The 20,270-nt window shown below is 37.2% G+C and overlaps 1 protein-coding gene and 1 pseudogene across 1 annotated transcript in view; one reads left to right on the top strand and one right to left on the bottom strand.

Annotated features, from left to right (window-relative positions):
• Positions 1–695: 695 nt before the first annotated feature.
• On the top strand, positions 696–1,187 carry LOC110144405 (ADP-ribosylation factor-like protein 2-binding protein pseudogene; annotated as a pseudogene).
• Positions 1,188–14,679: 13,492 nt separating this feature from the next.
• Positions 14,680–20,270, bottom strand: part of TACR3 (tachykinin receptor 3) — a 73,623-nt gene continuing 68,032 nt past the window's right edge. Inside the window, exons 4-5 of the mRNA XM_020904359.2 lie at positions 16,971–17,167; positions 14,680–15,347 (exon numbers count right to left, since the gene is read on the bottom strand). Of these exons, the coding sequence (XP_020760018.1) occupies positions 15,035–15,347; positions 16,971–17,167 (510 nt within the window). The 3' untranslated portion in view covers positions 14,680–15,034. The remainder of the gene's footprint in view (positions 15,348–16,970; positions 17,168–20,270) is intronic.

Below are 20,270 nucleotides of genomic sequence, written 5' to 3'. Positions count from 1 at the left end.
TTGTTGGTGTTGGAATAGTGCCTTGGAATTATTTTTTTCTTGTTATCTCATGGACATAAGTATTAGTAATCTACTCAGGAGCAGTAGAAAAGGTTCTGAGGAAGGGCACTCTGACATGGATTCATTACCTTTACTTCATACATGATCTTCACCTCATTGTGAACTTGATGTCATTACTTTCTTGATCTCCGTATCTTTCTTCCCCCCTCCACCTCAAGTCTTTGATCTCCTTACTCATACCTGACTCTCGTCTTTTCCTTCATTTCATCCCTAATCTTAAGAAATTAGTCTCAGACATGCAGTAAGTTCATCTGTTTTACATTAAAGTCTTCCTGAAGCAAAAATGATTTCATTAATGTTGCTGGGTTAAAATAAAATGTTATGTATCCAGTAGCTCCAATAGCTTGTACAAATAGTGTAAAATAATTAAAAAAATTTTTTTTGGAGCTTAGTGAGGCCTTGCCAGGACTGCGAGGCCCGGCCAGCATGTGTCCGCAGACAGGGAGACTGAGGCCGGGGCGTTGGGCGCAGGCGCTGCCCGGCTGGGCCGTGAGCCGGCCGTGGCCTTGGCAGCGAGGCCTCCCGGGGGCCAGTGGGAGCTCTGGAGAGGAAAGCAGAGGCTGCGCTCTGGTCGCAGGCAGGGGTAGAAGGCCAGCGAGTCCGCTGTCCCACGCGCAGTGGATGCGGCGGTGGCGATGGATGCCCTAGAGGAGGAGAGCTTCGCGCTGTCCTTCTCTTACGCGTTGGATGCAGAATTTGATGCTATGGTTGGATATTTAGAGGACATTATCATGGATGACGAGTTCCAGTTATTACAGAGGAATTTCATGGATAAGTACTACCGGGAGTTTGAAGACACAGAAGAGAATAAGCTAACCTACATGCCTATTTTTAATAAATATATTTCTTTGGTAGAAAAGCATATAGAAGTACAGCAGTTGGAGCGGATTCCTGGATTTAACATGGCGGCTTTCACTACAACTTTACAGCACCATAAAGATGAAGTGGCTGGTGACATTTCCAACATGCTGCTCACATTTACAGATTTCCTGGCTTTTAAAGAAATGTTTCTGGGCTATTGAGCAGAAAGAGAGGGCCACGGACTGGACTTGAACAGTGTTTTAGTGGTGACTTCACTGTGAAAATCATCTTCTGTGCCAGCCTCCCAGAACAATCTGTGGCCCTAGGCCCCACCTCCAGGCCGTGGGCTCTTCCTGGACATCACCAACTCAATAGAGTGGGAGAGGCTTTGGCTAATGATGTCAGAAGAATACATACTGATTCTGTTCTGCAGCTCATTCATGTTAAGTATTGATGGGTCAGAAGAAAATTACCTGACCTTCCTGGGACAAGACGTTCTTGTTTTTGGTAACCCTAGTACTCCTCCCCGAGTAGACCCCTCTCTCAGACTTCGGAGTCTGGCTCCTGCAGCAAACCCAAGTCCAGCATTCCACCTGGGATTCCTGTCCCCAGCATTCATGTCGGAGTGTCTGTGTTGGGAAAATCCACAATCACCAACTCTCTTGGCCGAGCCGGCCTTGCATATCCCATCAGGCTTTTCAGCTCTTTATATGGATCACAGTCCTGCAGCCTCAGTGGGCGTTTTGACTGAGAGTAATTACCTAGGGGTTAACTCAAGCTAGCTGCCCATCTCAAGATTTCTGAAAATCCTACCATCACAGCTAGTAGGAATCAACTTACAGAGATTTCCTTTACCTAAAAGCTAATGTGAAAATGAATTCCTAGTCTTAACATGTTCTGTGTTTGTATTACTGTGTTCTAGAGGTCCAGATGTTGTCCCATTGTTTCTATAACCCTAGTTCACCTGTTTTGAAAAAAAAAATATTTTTGTAGGTGAATACTCAGGCCAACCTAGTGGATATAGTCTTCAAACTTCCATGATTACCCACTTCAAGATCAAAGTATTATATGCTGTGTGCTTTTTAGCTGTTAGTGTTGTGAAAGCTAAAATGCTTTCTACCTTGGTGGTCCATTTTACTGGGTGCCAATGAATGTATGCTGGAAGTAGTCTAAAAGATATCCTTTTCTTAGACCATGTTCCTGTTTGTGCAGGTTTGCTTAAAACCCTTTCTATGTAAATCAGCTCCTTAGGTTTGGGGTAGGGGCTCTGTGCTTCCTGCTTGGCTGTCAAAATAATCCTACCAAAATAGTGTTTCATGGTCTAGCTTAGCAGGAGTAGGAGATAGCAAACAGATTTACTGGTCATCTGCTTAGATTCAGTACACTGTCTTATTACAGTGTTTGATAGAACGTTACTGGCCAGAAACCATGGGTGGAAGAAAAAATATAGTAGTTCAATTCCCAATATATAGTTAGTTTTTTGTTTTTATTTTTCAAGTAAAAATTAGAATCTCTAAAAAAAATTTTTTTTAATTGCCTATACTGACTTAGAAAACACACTGGACTCTGAGTTTGATCTGAAATGTTACAGAGGAGAAAAGCCTTGATCATTTGTAATCAGATTAGCATCCATTCTTATGACGTTGATGCATGGTTGGAAGAACCTAAGGAGAATGTGAGGAGGGCACTTAGTGTGAATCTAAATTGATGTTATAAAAATTAACTGGCTCTGCCTAGTGGAAGTGATTTATTATTTGGCATAGTCAAGCCTCGAGATAATTTTAGGGTTGCCTAATGATGTACTGTTAGCTTTCTTTACTTTTAACTTTAAGAGTAATTTAAAAGTTAGTGGGGAAAATGTAGATTATTTAGGCCTCCTTGGCCCTGTACACTCTGTTCTCTGTGCTTCACTTTTTTTTCTCCTTGGAGAAGAGATTTATCTTTGAGGATTCAGCTCAAGCATCACCTCTCCTGTGAAAATTTTTCTCTATACATCTCCTTTTTTTCTTCCAAATTTTCCCATGCAGACAGAGGTGTTCTTTCCAAGGCACCTGATAAATATATTCTTTAATCTTTTGCTATATTGTAGTGAAATTATTTGTTGACAAATGAAACTGGGGCGTAGCATTTTGAGGATTCAAAAGAACAGATGTTATAGTCATCAATAGTGTCTTAGTCATAGTTAAAGAATTGTCCAAGGAAAAACAGAAAACTAATAAAAGAAAATGACTGTAACTCTTGTTCTGATTCCATTCTCAATAAATTTCCTGAATAATTGTTTTTCCATGTAGGAAGCTAATATGCTAGTTAGCTAGTATTCTGATATCTTCTCCAGTTGCTTGTGAGATTTGCTAATATTACTCAACTATTGAATTTGGAGTTAACTCTGGGATGCTGCAGGCTTAGACTAAGAACCAGGACTGACATTTATTTATTGGGGTAACCAGACCTCATAAGATGTTTCAGCATCTAACTGGTCAGGATCTTCTCTGAAAATTCTACATGTTTTGAAATGTTTGATGGTAGTAGTTCATCTACTTCAAAACCACCAAATGCAATATATACTATCCATACTTTAAAGGTTACAATATCAGAATGTGTCAGGATTCTTTGCTTCCTAAGCTTATTAGCAGAGTCAGAGACAGACATACATAACCTTTATTTCATTTTATGTAGCTGGATCTCACAAATTACTAGTCAAAGATATAGGTAGCTTCTGGAATCAAATACTCTGGATTCAGAGCTTTATTTTCACCAAAAGCAAGCTGCATAATTTGGGCAAGATGCTTAAAATATTTGTGTTTTCATTTATTTACTAAATTAGTAAATAAATAGTTAATAATATTTCACCTTATAAGGCTGTTTAAAAATTAATAAGCTATGCATGATTTTAAAATATAGCCTAAATGCTTCAATTGGTAATAAAGAGGGTGAAGCTGATTGAAGATGATAAATTTTATTTGTTGAAATAAGTATGTGAACTTTAAAAATAGTTTACTAAATTGGGCATGATTTTCTCTTGCCTTCACATAAGTGTTTTTTGTTGAAAACAGACAAAATAAACAGAGCAATCTCTACGTCTACATAGCAAGGAAACACTTATGTCCTTGGCATAATATTATGGATTATTGTGAATGTTCTGTACCCTCATAGTCTGTATATACTCACAGTTTTTGAGGATGAGCATAATGATAAATTTAAAAATTACGGTTGTCTCAACCCTGTACTGAACTATGAAATTTTGTATGATCATTGAGGAGTATTAGTACCAAAGCAATTATATAATGTTTAGATAAGTTTTAGCTGCTTTCACCTTTATCTATAAATGGCTATCCTTAATAGTCTGCTCTTTTGTTACTATGTGAGGTAAGTAGACTACATTTTAAACTTGATCCTGATCTTCATGGACTCTGATGGAAAAAAGGGAAATGATTGATTCATGTTTGCTGGAGTTCCCTTGATTCCTGAGAGAAATTAGGAGGTGAAATCAAAGAGAAGTTAACCCATCGGGAGGAGGCAATCATCTCTTTGAACTTTAGATAGATGGGGTGATAGGTTTTTCAGCTTGAGGAGAACAGCTAGCATAAGTACTGTAATTGTCATATCAGGGTCAAAAGAACTTTCAAAGCAGTTGCTTAATTTTGGTTTACTATGAATTTGGATTTCCAAGTCTGAAAGAAGGTTTCCAATAATCCAAGAACAAAAAGGAAAACTGCCTAAAAAATTCCTTCCTATATTCATACTTATAAAACCTAGAAACACAATTTTCTGAAATATTTAAATCTTCTATATTAAAAGTTTTATTTTTAACACTTAGGCAGAATGTTAAAATATATGTTAATAACCTAAGAAGATACAGTACCTTTCAGTATGTTAACATAAGCAGTTGAATTGCTATGCAGAATGTTAAAGGAAAAGTCTGCATAGTTAATGAAAAATAACTATAATTAGTTATTTTGTATGCTTATAATCTTAAGAAGTATTTTTACTTATTTTGTGTCCTAATGATCATAGTCAATAGTAAATGGAGCTGATAACATCTCATTTTTACATTTGATTCTATACGTGTATTTGTGAAGCGTGTGTTTTTAGATATTACAGTTGTTAAAATCAGCTACTAAAATTCTCCCCTGCCAAGTAGACACAATATTTTTCCTCTAGAATTTGATCATTGCTAAAACTAGTGCCTGCTGTTTACTTCTATTTTTTCCCTTTTTTTGAATTTAAGTTTGTAGTTATATTTGTTCTGTTCCTTTCCCACCACTGTACATTGGATATGGGGTGGGACAGATGCTTGTCTTTTAGACTGTGGATTGCCGTGCCAGGAGTAACTCCAATCAGGTAGATGGAGAGGGCTGCACACCACCTGGATGTCCTAATCTTTGTATTGGATGAAATAACTGGGGGTCACTTCATGATGTCTACAATGAGGTGTGTGGGGAGTCTATTCTGTTTTGAGCACAAATGGTGCTCATAGACATTTAGTGGTCAGATTTCCCTCTGACTCATTTCCCTCATGCGTTGATTCAAGGTAATGTACTCACTTAGGGAAGCTGGGTTTTGAAAATACTGATGCTGCAGAGGAAAAGAGCTCAGTTTATTCACTCAGCTTGGAGGAGAACCACATCTTCCTTCTCAAAGACAGAAATTCTATCTTTGAACTTTGTGTGAAAAATAAAACTGTTTAATATATTTAATGATTATTTTGTAATATACATTTTTTTCATGCATTTAATTGACCATTACTTGTACTAATGCAAGTATGTGTTTGATATTTAGAAGTCAGATTCTTCAAATAAATACAATATTTCATGACTTTAAATTGGCTGTTTGTGAGGACTATTTTTAGTTTTTGTCTCTCAAGGAATGCACATCTGATTTCTGAAACTATTGTTTATTTTTAATTTGAGGTAGTTAAGCTACCAAATTTAATAAATGCATCACAGGTCTGTATTTTCCATATTATCACCTTGTTCTTTACATTTTAGAGGACTAACATTCTTTCTAAAATTTTTGAGTTTGCAGACAGCTATCTCTTTGCCATTTCCACTTATCAGTACTGCAGACCCAACCTTGGGATAGTGTAAAGGTAGGATAAAAGCAGAGCACTGACTTGCCCAGTGGTGGTATGGGATGGTTGGGTTGAGGAGATGCAACATAAAAAGATGAGGTAAGATGAAATGGAATTCTTGTGTAGCAGCAGGGTCTGCTTTGGTGAGTTGGGAGGTAAATTTCTCAAGTTTTTTGAGCATTTTAGCCTGGACAGCTATTTTTTAGTAAATAAACTGTGATTCTGTACCTGTACTTGCAAGGGTTTGGAATGAAAAGGTAAAGAATGTTGGCCAGGAATTTATGTTCTTCTTTTCATACCTTTATTGTGTATGCAGAAAAAGTTTAATTACAGTCAGATCCCTTCATTCTTTAGTAATTAGACGTATTTGTCAAGATTTGCATTTTAGCATTAATTCTTTGAATATATAAACTATTTTTAAGCATGCGACATTGTCTTTGAGATGCCTGTATTCCTTACCTTTGTGTGTGTTATTCGCTTAATCATGTTTGACTCTTTGTGACCTCATAGACTGTAGCCTGCCAGGCTCCTCTGTCCATAGGATTTTCCAACAAGAATACTGAAATGGGTTGACATTCCTTTCTCCAGGGGATGTTCCTGACCCAGGGATCAAACCCTTGTCTCCTGCATTTCAGGCAGATTCTTTACCATCTGAGTCACCAGGGAAGCACCTTCTTTCCCTAATACCCAACATTTTTGAGCCTGTTTCTCTTATTAAAACCCTCAGTTCATTCATCCGTGCATTTTGCAAACTACCCACTACACTTAAGTATTTAAGTGTTAATGGTGCTTTGCCAAATGAAGAGTCTTGTACTTTGAGGGTCTGCCTAAATTTTAGGAACACAAAGCTGAGGCTTTACATGTCTTAGTGCTTCTTTAGTCTAGTGCATAAACATATGCTCAACGGTTAAATTCATTTAAAATTCATTTATCCTCTCAGGCTAACTAGGATTTCCCACCCAGATCGACTCAGGATATTTGGAGGTTGGAGGAAGATGGACTCTAACAATTGAAGCCTCTGGTATAGATAATGATTCTGATTTAGAGTGTAGGACAAAATTCTGATGCCTTTAAAAATATTGGAGTTAGTTGCTTTACAATGGTATGCTAGTTTCTGCTGTAAGATGAAGTCATTCAGCTATTTGTATTCATATATCCCTTTCTTACTGGACTTTGCTCCCACCCCTCCCACGTCTATCACCCCTCTAGGTCATCCAAGGGAACCGAGCTGGGCCTGTGCTATGCGGCAGGTTCGCACTAGCTATCTGCTTTGCACATGATTGTGTATACATGTCTCCCAGTTCATCCTACTCTTCCTTCCCCCTGCCCCATGCATCCATACATCTCTTCTCTACATCTGTATCTCTATTCCTGCCCTGCAAATAGGTTCATCTGTAGCATTTTTCTAGATTCCGCATACATGGGTTAATATACAATAATTTTCCTCTTTCTGAATTACTTCACTCTGTATGATGCCTTTTTGATTCATACACTAGAATCCTTTTCTACATCCTTTCCAATACATTTTAGAATGGGCTGTGGGCATCTTGTTATAAACTGAAAAGGATGTTTCATTGCTAAAAAAAATTTAAAGTTAATTAAAAGAGGTCTTCATCTCATCCTCCTGAAATCTCAGACCAGGCAGAGGTTCAAGTTCTTTAGGAGGAGATTGGGCCATTCATCACTGCTTGTTTGGCTTGTCAGAGTCACGGGAGTTCCTTTAATTTACACCATTCTTTTATGAATGTGACATTATATTTAGAGAGTAATTATGTTAATTTCCCCTAATTGTGATATCATCTGCCTATCAATAGCCAAATATTCTGACCTTTAAAAACCTGTAGCAATTGTTTTTCAAGTTTGCAAGGCATTGTAACCTTGAAAAAATGGAGAGATTTCCTGTGAATTCCAATTAAATAGTTTTACTCTTCTCCTCAGAATAATACTCTTAAAACTTTTCAAAGTGGGAAAAAAAAAAAAACTTTTATTACTTGTGCTGCGTATGCTTATTAAGCAAAATATGATTAACACAGAAAAAAGAGAAATTGTAAACTGTGTCTTCAGGTGAGGGAATGTGGTGTGGTTGGTATCTGATTGTTAAAGGGGTGCAGCGCGATCTTTACTGTTATCTCTTGGCTGCATGGAAAGCTTGTGCTGGAGTTGTTGAAAGATGGTAGCAATAGGTGTCAACTGTTTGCTGCCTCTAGAACGCTGCTAACCATAATCTTTCCCCTTCTACATTCTGAGTTTCTTCTACTGACTCCCATTACAGAACCTAACAAATTCAGGCAATAAAAGAATGTATAATTTTACAAAATATTAGTCTTGGTTTCACAGTGAAGAGTATACAGAAGAGGGGGCTTGGTGGTGAGAGACAGTTGGAAAATGTCATCTGACATTTTCTTACTTGAGAAATGATGGCTATATGAAGAAATGATGGCTTCAATCTCCACTATACTTTGTATCAAAGCTTTTATATTCACTTATTAATTTAATAATTATTTAGTGAGTCCATCCCCTAGTAGAGTTTATATTGATCTATTTGGGGGTAGGTAATAAATATAATGAATAAGTAAATTATATGCTATTCTAAAAAATGATTAATGCAGGCTAATGTTAGCTCAGCTGGTAAAAAATCCTCCTGCAATGCAGGAGACCCCTGTTTGATTCCTGAGTCGGGAAGATCCACTGGAGAAGGGATAGGCTACCCACTCCAGTATTCTAGGGCTTTCCTGGTGGCTCAGCTGGTAAAGAATCTGCCTGCAATATGGGAGACCTGGGTTCGATCCCTGAGTTGAGAAGATCCCCTGGAGAAGGGAACGGCTACTCACTCCAATATTCTGGCCTGGAGAATTCCATGCACTATATAGTCAATGGGGTTGCAAAGAGTCAGACACGACTGAGCGACTTTCACTTCACTTCTGTGAAAAAATAAAGAACAAGGTGGAGAATTGGGAGGAATTGGGGTAGGGGTGAGAATTTGTTGTTTTAAATGAGGTGATTGGGATTAACCTCATTGGGCAAAGATTTAAAGAAAACGATGGAGTCTGTCACGTGGTTATCTTGGTGGAAAACATACTGGACAAAAGAATATTCTGAGTAGAAAGCAGGAGCAGATTAACTGGAACATAGACTCAAAAGCCAGTTCCAGAGTCCTGAGGTTGTAGCATGCTTGACATATTCTAGGAAAGAAGTTGATGTAGCTGGCTCTGGATCCCATGGAATATGGGAGGATAAAGCAGAAAAACTAAGAAGGGCCATATCATGAAGGGCCTTCTAGGCCATTGTAAGGATTTGGGCTTTTATTCTGAGTGGAATGGGAAGACATGAGAGGATTTTAAGCAGAGATGTGAGATGATGTGATGCAGTTTTAAAAGAATCACTCTGGTCGCTTTCTTGAGAATTAACTTTAAGGAGGGCATGGGATGGAGACTGTTGCGATAATCCTGGCAGGAGGTAATGGCGACATGGATCAGGTTTGTAGTGGTTGATGTAGTGTGAATCTGTAGAACATTGGATGCTTTTAAGAGCTTAGATTTCCTGATGCTTTGGATATGTGGTGGCTGGTGAAGATATCTTGCTTTTTTCTCTCCTTCCCTCTTCATGATAAGTTGTTGGGAGAGGTAGCAATTGCTTGTATTTAAATGAGGTTGAGAGACTGGATCAAATAAGATGTCCTTGCAGCTGGTGGAAATGGAGAGTCAGTGTGGGTCATTGCTACCCCCTGAGCTGAAATTGTCTCAAAGCACTTTTCCTTGGAGCAGTCAGTGATGCTGCCAAGGAAACTGGGAAAGAAAACTTTCTGCTTTTCCTCCCTCATCTCTTATCTTCTGAAGTTTAACATTTTTATTATTCAACCTAAAAGGGTTGCGCCATTGCTAAGAAGTGAGTTTAGTTCCATGTGTCCAAAGCTACTCCTTCTACTAATTGGCCATTTCTAGCCCTTCACCTGTATAGCTTTCCATACTCAGGGCCCACAGCCAGATGGCTAATTTCCAGAACACTCAGGTACTCCGAGATTTTGCGTAGACTCCGGAAACAGCCCAGAGCTCAGAGATAGGAGACTATAGGCTACTTATGCCCCTCAAGGATCTTTGGATAAGGGCAGAATGATACAGGCAACAAGGGTTTCTTTAATCCCCCCTTAAACACAACGACACCAATGATGTGTTTGAACAGTTATTTAATGTTTGACTCTGCCTTATTCATGCACTAGCTCATTCAACCCTCACATTAGCACTTTGAAGAAATTACTATTTTCTTTTTTCACTGATGAGTTAAGTGAGGCTCAGAACAGACAATCACTTGCCCCAGGTCCCCTCGCTAGCAGATGGTGGGGCTTAAGTATAAACTCGAATCTGTCACTAGTTATGGCTCTGATGCCATGGCTTTAAGATGCTGTGCTCCATACTTAGCTACATGCACTTGTTTTACTGGAGAATAATTGCTTTTCAACGTTGGGTTAGCTTCTGCCACACAACATCATGAATCCCCCTTATGTATGCACATATCCCCTCCCTCCCGAGCTCTCCTACCCCCACCCTCACATCGCACCCCAGAGGTCCTCAGCACCAGGCTGAGCCCCCTGTGTGGTGTAACAGCCTCCCACTAGCCATCTGCTTTACACGCGGTGGTGGATCTATGTCAGTGCTCTCTCTCAGGTCATGCCGCCTCTCTTTCCCCACTTGTCTACAAGTCCACTGTCTATCCCCGCCCTCTAGCTATGTGTGCTTTTCAGTCTATGTTCCAGTTAATCGGCTCCTCCTTTCTATTCAGAATATTATTCTACAGTTTAATATCTTTGCTCTCCATAGACGCTTTTTCTGAACCAAAGTAATTTAGGAAAACTAGACCTTTATGGGGTTTCCTAACTGGCACTAGTGGTAAAGGACTTGCCTGCCAATGCAGGAGACACAGGAGACATGGGTTCAGTCCCTGGGTTGGGAAGATCCCCTGAAGGAGGAAATGGCAACCCACTTCAGTATTCTGGCCTAAAAAATTCCATGGACAAAGGAGCCTGGTGGGCTACAGTCCATGTGCTCACACAGAATCGGACACGAGTGAAGCAATTTAGCAGTAGCACTAGACATTTTATGAGGGAAAATAAGGGAGGAATCACAAGGTAGTGTTGAGGGATGGTTAGGTATGTTTAGATAAGATAGAACTTTCTATAACATGTTTTGCTAACCAGTAGGAAAATATTGACTGCTTTTATTTTTAATATTATTTTTAATAATTTTAAAGGAAAATAAAAATAAATTAAATCTGTTACATATACCACACATACAAAGGATAATGAATGTATTAAATCTATTAATGCTCAGTATAATTATCACAACTTGAAAATACTTTATTCACTAGCTACAAACCTTATATACATTTATTTCTTATGTATACAGAATTTTGCCAAGCTATTTACAACACACAGTTACTATTGGACATTATTCTCCATTCATACTTGGCCCGAAGTGTCAGCAATAAGTGGTATCTCAGATTGTTACTGGTAAAAGTGTGAGAAATCGCTATAATTCTCCTGCCTTTATATTTGATGGAATAATTTGCCAGACACTAATCAGAAGTTTTCTGATGGAATTCTGCATTGACAAAAATCAAATTCAAACTCTGAGCTAGCTAGCATTGATTTTTCACATGTATTTTGTGCTTCTGAGGTTTGATACTAAGCTTCTTGGCATTCTTCTGTGTGCTTTGTAAGGATGGAGCTCACTTTGAAGTACCTAGGATCTCTGTTTATAAGAGATTGGCTAGATCTGGAAAAGAATATGAATTTGGCTGCTGGGTCAGAAATGTCATCATCATGAATTTGGAAGACAGAATAATGCAGCGGCATACTGAGCTTGCTAAAAAAATGAAAGCTGTTAGCTTGTATTCTGTAATAATCGCATTTGCTTTAATTTTTTTCCCATACAGGTTATTTAAAAAATATTTTGTCCAGATGCAAAATAATGAAAATACAATGTTAGTTATTTTTTGTCTTTAAGAAGAATATTTTAATTGAATCTTTTTTTGAGAAATTTTAGAGTGCTCTCAAAATAGTTTGTATTCTGCTGCTGCTGATCTAGTTACAAAAAAATCTAGAATGTTTTGACCATCTGCTGGTATTTCCAGTCAGTGTTTGCCTACAAACAATGAAAAAGATTCACAGTGAACTTGAACATCAGAGAGTAGAGTGAACTTTGGAGGCTAATTCTTCCAAACCCCGACAAATATGAAAACACTGGCACAGCTTTATTTAAAATGACACCTACTAAAGCGGGTTTCCATGTGTTATTCTACAGTTCTCAGAGTGAAGATTCAGACAAAAGGACTAAAATCTTATCTCTTTCATTCTTTCATATTGTACTCATTTATTTTGTTATTATTACTTTTCAAATTTTTGAACTTAAAATATTCTGCTTTATAAGGTCTCGGTTTAAGAGTCATGAGCATTGAGTTAATGATGTCAGTTTTCTGTAAAAGTATTAAGGATATGGTCTGGACCTCAGGTATTCCCACCATGCCAGAAGGATGATCCTTGGCAAGCAAAGCAAAGCAACAACAACAGGAAAGCATACAAAACAGCTGATTGGAGCAATGTTTTCCCTTAGATGTCCTATGAAATTACAGTGAGTTTCTGTAATGCATGAAGGCAGGAGTTATGTTTTTCAGATGTATTAATGTGCTTTGGTAATGGCTGATTACACTGAATTTGAGGGCCAGATTTCACATTCTAATCTACAGCTGAATATGGTCCCACACATGTATTGATTAATGCTGGTCTCACAATCATTCATAAGTTTAAGAAGAAGAAATATCTGCTTTAAAATGTTAGGCTTTTTCTTGATATTTTCACATTGTATGATAAGCATTTACATGTTTTGGAATGAACACTTAAACACTATATTCAATGACTAGGGACTAAATAATAATATATAATACATTTGCTTACAAGCTTACATGCATACAAACTTCACATACTTTATTGAGCTGTTTGTGGCAACTCTGTAGGGGCCACTTACTATTTCAGCATTCAATTTTGAATTTAATTCTTTGAAGTTTTTGCATACATTAAACCTATTGTGTCTGCACACTTGCATGTTTATTATATATGTGTATCTGTTTATTAGTGTAATTAAAATAAATTTAGCTTAAACACTTATGATAGGGGTGTTTAGACATTTAACACTTTGTAACAATTAGATACTTCTGATGCTGGATTCAAAACAGGGGAGGAAGATTGGAAAATTTAATGTTTTGGCAGTAAACACCATGTATTCTCTTGAAATAATTGTTTTTTATCTTGTTCTTAAGAAAAATGGTCCTATATTGATGGAGGCATACCAATCCAGTAAAGTGTCACAGGTAATTATAGTTGGATAGCTTTAAAAATCTATCTGAATATTTGGAAGGAGAAGTTTGTACTACACATCCACATTCTCAGAAGGTTACTGCTTTCTTGAGCTGGATTGATGATATCTCTAATTCAAGAAAAGATGGCTTTTGAGCACTGAGTTCTGGAAGATAAATTCCACACTTAATGGTGTACCTTGATTTGTTATAGCTCTCAGAAATGTGTCAGTATTTTTCTTATAGTAAAACAGATTCTTCTTTAGGACCATTAGCTCATTTCTTTCTGGGGGAATTTCTGAATTATCTAAGCAGATAAAGGAAGGCTCTTGCTGTAGACATATGTATATTATACTCCTGTTGCCTGGTATTAGTTCAAGTGTATCCACATTTTGTCCAACTTTTTATTCTAACAGTTGATTCCATTTTCTACATCTTATTTGATTTACCTATGTGTATACTAGTATGTCCCATGGAGGAGGGATTGGCAACCCACTCCAATATTCTTGCCTGAAGAATCCCATGGACAGAGGGGCATGGCAGGCTACAGTCCTTAGGATCACAAAGAGTCAGACGTGACTGAAACAACTTAGCATGCACTCAAACAAGCACATATAAGTAGTACATAGACTTTTGTCCTAAGGCTTTGCATTTAAATATATTTTCTGATACCTTCTCCTAGTCCTTACTCTCCCCCACCCCAACCCAGTGGGGGAAGGGGAGAGAATAAGGGCACTATACAATTGTTAATACTCACCTTAAACTTTTTCCTTGGGTTATGGAGGAAAAATACATTTTCCTTTGGAGCTAATAGATGCTCTTGTCTGCTATAATAACTATGAATTAGTATCTTTAATTCTTGCCTAAAAATTGGTAGTCAGTTTCAGAGATAAATGAGATTCTTCCCTTATTCATTAGAAAGCCTCTTTACTATTATGTAATCTATTTTTTTCTTAAACCTACAAATATTTTTGAAAAATAAAATAAGGAGGATCATAGGGATTTGCTTTGTCATTTTAAAGTTCTATCTTTGACTATTTCTTAGTTTGGCTCTTTAAAATATGTAATAGTCAAAAACTAAATGATTATGTTTTTCTTTTGAAGCCACTTTCCCAGAAAAATAAAGAGAAAAATGTGTGCAGCTGCCTAATAATTTGATCAGGTTTCTTTTTCAATTATATTTCATGGTGAATATCTTTAATCTCAAAAAATTTTTATCCTACAAAGTTAATTCTCTTTAGCAAAGATTTTCATTAATTTTTACTCTTAGAATTTAATTTCCCATAATTTTAGTCATAAAATAAGTCATATAACTTTTTTCCTTTAATAGCTATAGATGAAAAATTTCATTTTGTATAGATTTTATTTTTATTCACTCACATCATTATATTTTTTATGGTTCTTTAATCTTTTGGGGAAATCATATGTTACTTTAGTGTCACAAATATATATTGCAATTTTTCAATGAGACAAATGAAACTCTTTATAAATACTTTTCAGAAATATTTTTCTGTTACATACAATTATTAAATTCTTCAAAGAATAAATTTAAAGCCTATTTTATTTTTGAGGGGACAAATACCTTAATAGTGTCTTTGTTGAACTCAAATGCTACCTTTCTCAGTTGAAACACAGTTGCCTAAAAATTGCCCTTCTTTTTTACAGAGACTATGTAGGACAGGGCTGAAAATCAGGAGAGTGTGGACGCTATGGTGTCCATGATGGCCTCACTCTACTCTTTCCGCTCAGGAAATGGATTTAAGAATATTCATCCACAGAAGTATAGGGTGGGCTTATGAAGCTTGAAGTGGTGGAGCCAGATTTGGAATTCTGGCGGGAGCAACCATTGAAGCTTGGGTCTCTTGGAGGCATTCTCTTCTTCCGACTGGATTTGGTGTTATCTGCATCACTAGGGTCAAACACCACCGTCATGGATTCCATCCTGGTCACAGTATACAGGCTGCTTTGCCGAGTTGGGTGAAACCTGGTAGTCTTGAGCTCCAGCTCATCATAGCTAGAAACTTCAATGAAAGGACACCAGCGGAATGCTCTCTTGAAGCCTGCTCGAAATCTGAGGAGAAGCAGGCCACAAGAAGAAAAAGTCATATTTTCAAGTGGAAATTTCCTTCAACTTCTACAGAAAGCTCTGCTTAATGCAATTAAGCCAACTCACTTTTTGAATTTAATTTTCTAGTCTAACTTTTAAAATTTATGCCACAATATTGGTACTAGTTTTCTAAGTCCTTTTTGTTTGAATTGAATCTTAATTTCCCATTGATCAAAAGCAAGTCGTCAAAGAGTAAAAGTGCAGTATCAATAATCAATATGTCAAAGAAGCAGTGTAGGTTTCTTCAATAATTTTATACATTTGCATAAGTGAATTAAGCTTTCTGGGTATGGCTTTGAGAAATGACATATTTTGAAATAGATTCTTACAGTAATAATTACACATTTATAAATTAATCTCATTTAATATTAAAATTAATTGCTCAGCTGGATGTTTTTATCTAATTGTATATGAAAGTGTAAAATCCTTGGCTTTGTAAGCCATTAAATGAAGCTGATTAAAAACATATGTTGTGCTTTTGGGGTTATTTGAATTGATATATGGCTTGTGCAATTACTGGAAAAAAGTAAGAATTAAATAATACTTTTAAGAAACTTAAGGAATGATGTGGTAGATGTCTAATTGAAAATAGAGCTGAGAATTTAGGTTCAGTAGCTACCTACTTGAGGTCCCGTTTCTATTTGGCTACCATATTGGTTTATTAAGGAAATTATTTACCTTATGAAATTTATCGCTACCCCCTCCATGTGCTGACCTTATAACTAAGGTGTTTTTAATCTGGAAACTATGGTTTACCTTTTTTTCCCAGTCTTAAGTTTAATTGTGAATATTTCTCCTTCTCTTTCCAACTTCACTTTAAAACTAGCTTCCCCCCTTCCAGAGGTTGCACCCTGTCTTACTCACTGACCTCATCATACTGGAGGGAGGTTTGGGATTCTTCTCCTTAGTGTTGCTTCTGTTACTCTTATGACACCTTCTATTTTGAAGTATATTTACAAAACATCCTTCTTAATAGAGTCTACTCACATAGGCCATCATCTCTCCATCTGTGCATTTTTACAAAGTGTCTTCATTTCTTTGAGGACTTGAGCACACGACCTCACCTCCTTTAATAATAGGACATTTCTTTTTCTTTGACAAGTAAAATTCTGGAGGATTTGGAGAGAGAATTTGGCCTATATAGAAACCAGCTGTTTAGAACCCCCACGAGCATTGTTTTGAGGGGGTAACTGTTAAGGTGAGATAATTCGTTAAATAGGAAGGAGTTGGGTTTCCCTGGTGTCTCCGCTGGTAAAGAATCCACCAGCAATGCAGGAGACCTGGGTTCGATCCCTGGGTTGGGAAGATCCCCTGGAGAAGGGAATGGCTACCCACTCCAGTATTCTGACCTGGAGAATCCCATGGACTGTATAGTCCATGGGGTCACAAAGAGTCAGATACGACTGAGTGACTTTCATTTCACTGTTTCACTAGAAAAATACCTAGCTCTGTGTTCCTCTCAGTGAATTTTTCAATTTTCCTTTCCTTTTGAATTTTAACTGCGTACCAAGAAGCTTAAACAATATTATATGCTTTCAGTGAAGCCAGAAGTGACAAGGAACTTGCATTTGGTAATCTTATTTTTACCTCTTATTCAGACAGCAGTAGATGATGGGGTTGTACATGGTTGAGCTCATTGCCAGCCAAAAGCTAGCCAGATAGACCTGCTGAATATACTTCCACCTGTTTAGTTGTTGATAGATTGCAGTGAGGATGAAGTAAATATGGTAAGGCAGCCAGCAGATGGCAAATGTCACCACAACAATAATCATCATTTTTACAACCTGGAAAGAAAGAAAGAAAGAGGTCACTTTTGGCAAATATGGAAGTCATTATATTAGTTCTAATAGCTTACCACAAATCATATTTTGCTGCCTATACAGTTAAATATATGGCTTGCCTAAGAAATAGTCAATAAGTTAAAAAATGGTAAGGTAATATCAGGATAGTTACCTAAGTTTCAAGAAAGCATTCTTGTGTCACCTAGTGAATGGTTGGCACTCACTCAAATAGAAATGTATTTTAATTGACTTGAAGAAAATAAGTGTTTATAAAACAACAAAGAGCCTGGGAACAGAAAGGAGAAAGTGCTAGGATTTGGCTGTGCTAGCCCGCACTATAAAGGAGTGAAGATACCGTATCTAGAGAGACTGGATGTTGAGTGACAGTGTGGGTATGTCAGACTGTAGGGGTTGAGCAAGTTCCTCAGTATTTATTATTGCCTAAGTATAGCTCATGACTATTCAGATTTCTTTACTCTAATACCATGCTCAGTGGGAAACCTTCAGAATGTTAATTTGGTTTCTTTTGTAATCTGATATTGGGAAAGATTTCTCTTGATAGCAATAAAGGATATTCACATTAGTCTGAGAAAATATCACTAACTTTAAATTTGTAAGTAGGCAATTGGCTTATACACCTGGTCTATATATCGACTTCTGTGATTTTTTCAAGCATGGATTATTTCCTCTCTTTCCACACTTTAGAACTACAATATGTTTGAAAGCTCCTGTCAAAGTAGAATGCAATCTCTCCTCCACTAGTCTTTAAATTCCTAAAAGGCATAGAGAATGTCTTAATTATCTTAATATCCCCAGCATCTAGCACGGTGTCTAGTATATGGCTAGAGATAGATAATTAGATATAAGATGAATGAATAAGGAATGATTGTACAATTTGTAACAGGAAGTTGAGTGAGAGGATGTTTTGTATGTCTCTAAATAGGATAAAATTTGCTAGACTCAAAGTAATCAACACAGTGATTACTGTGATCACAGTGATCAATACAGTGATTAAAGTGCATAGAAAGCCAAGTGGCTTGGCTTAGCTAAGTGAAAGGGAAAAATTAGTAACAACATTCTAGAATAACCTCATCTAATATTCCTCATTTACTCAACCAATCTGTTGAGTAAATTTGTTCATACTTCTTTTGGGAATTTGTAAAAAGTTTAAAATAATGCATATTAAACAAAATAATTTTGAGGTTTACCCATAGTCATATTAGAACACAAATCAGAGAAATTCCTGATGTAAATGACCTATGTAGCATCTTGAAACTATGAAAATACATTATTTAAGTATTGGGTTCATCATTTGATTGCAAGTGGGGATTCAGATGAAAGTTGACAAGGTTAAAAATCATGAGAGACATGATTCTAGAAATAGACAAAGCATGAAATGGATCAATGTGGAAAGCAAAGCTTTCCCAAGGGTCTAATCATGGTAACAACCAGGTATCTGGTATTAGGTGATAAAAATTGGCCATCAGAGCTGAAAATCCAGATCAGTAGCTCATAAAATGTCATCATTGGCCACATCATGGAAAATGTTTTGATTTTTTCCCATGTTTTTTCAATTGCATTTTTTTCCTGAATAACTGTGTTCAGAATTCTGCATTTTTATTTCTCTTATTTTTATTTATATATTTGTAGAATACAAGTAAGGGGCATATTTAAATATAATTTACATTTATACAATGCTTCACACATCTAACAACTTACTGGTTGGTTTTCAATTGGACTTTAGGAAGCTAAGGCAAAGACCAAGAGACTTGACCACTGTGATTCATGAAATCTAAGTTAGATTTTTTAAAACCCAGACTCTTAAGTCTGTTTTGTTAAATGCTTACAGTTAATAACACTTACTGAATGCCTATTGGGTCTAAAAAAACATAATAGAGAAAGATAATGGGTAGAGAACCAATTCCTTATCCTGAAGAAGATTATGATATAATGAAAAATATTGAAATGTAAATAAAAGTGGATAGAAATCTGAATATAAACACAAGTACATAAAGTAAAAAATAATATTTATGAGACTTTGAAAGTGAAAGTCGCTCAGTTGTGTCAGATTCTTTGTAACCCCATGAACTATACAGTCCATGGAATTCTTCAGACCAGAATACTATAGTGGGTAGCCTTTCTCTTCTCCAGGGGATATTCAATCCAGGGATTGAACCCAGGTCTCCCATATTGCAGGCAGATTCTTTATCAGCTGAGCCACAAGGGAAGCCCAAGAATATTGGAGTGGGTAGCTTGTCCCTTCTTCAGCAGATCTTCCTGACCCAGGAATTGAACTGGGGTCTCCTGCATTGCAAGCAGATTCTTTACCAACTGAGCTATCAGGAAAGCCCATTTACTAGTTTATTATAAGCAGGAATCACTCAATGCATGTTACCTGTAGATCAGGGAAGATTAGGCTGAATGACATGGATTTGGTTGATTTTTTTTCATTCTTGAGTATGTGAACATCATACTGTTCCTCCAACATGGTACACAGAAGTTTGTGTCCAGTATCAGATAACTTATAATTCACATACACATGGCCTTAAGGATTCTGTTGCAAGACATTCAGAAGCTTCTTTGAAGATTTTTCAGTTCAGTTCAGTTCAGTCACTCAGTCGTGTCTGACTCTTTGCGACCCCATGAATCACAGCACGCCAGGCCTCCCTGTCCATCACCAACTCCCGGAGTTTACTCAAACTCAAGTTCATCAAGTTGGTGATGCCATCCAACCATCTCATCCTCTGTCATCCCCTTCTTCTTCCCCCAATCCCTCCCAGCATCAGGGTCTTCTCCAACGAGTCAACTCTTCACATGAGGTGGCCAAAGTATTGGAGTTTCAGCTTCAGTATCAGTCCTTCCAATGAACACCCAGGACTGATCTCCTTCAGGATGGACTGGTTGGATCTCCTTGCAGTCCAAGGGACTCTCAAGAGTCTTCTCCAACACCACAGTTCAAAAGCATCAATTCTTTGGCACTCAGCTTTCTTCACAGTCCAACTCTCACATCCATACATGACCACTGGAAAAACCATAGCCCTTACCAGATGGACCTTTGTTGGCAAAGTAATGTCTCTGCTTTTTAATATGCTATCTAGGTTGGTCA

Source organism: Odocoileus virginianus, chromosome 21 (genome assembly GCF_023699985.2).
Source record: "Odocoileus virginianus isolate 20LAN1187 ecotype Illinois chromosome 21, Ovbor_1.2, whole genome shotgun sequence".
NCBI classification, from domain to species: Eukaryota; Metazoa; Chordata; class Mammalia; order Artiodactyla; family Cervidae; genus Odocoileus; species Odocoileus virginianus.
The sequence above is the reverse complement of the archived record's forward strand: the minus strand, read 5'-3'. Positions and strand labels throughout refer to the sequence as shown.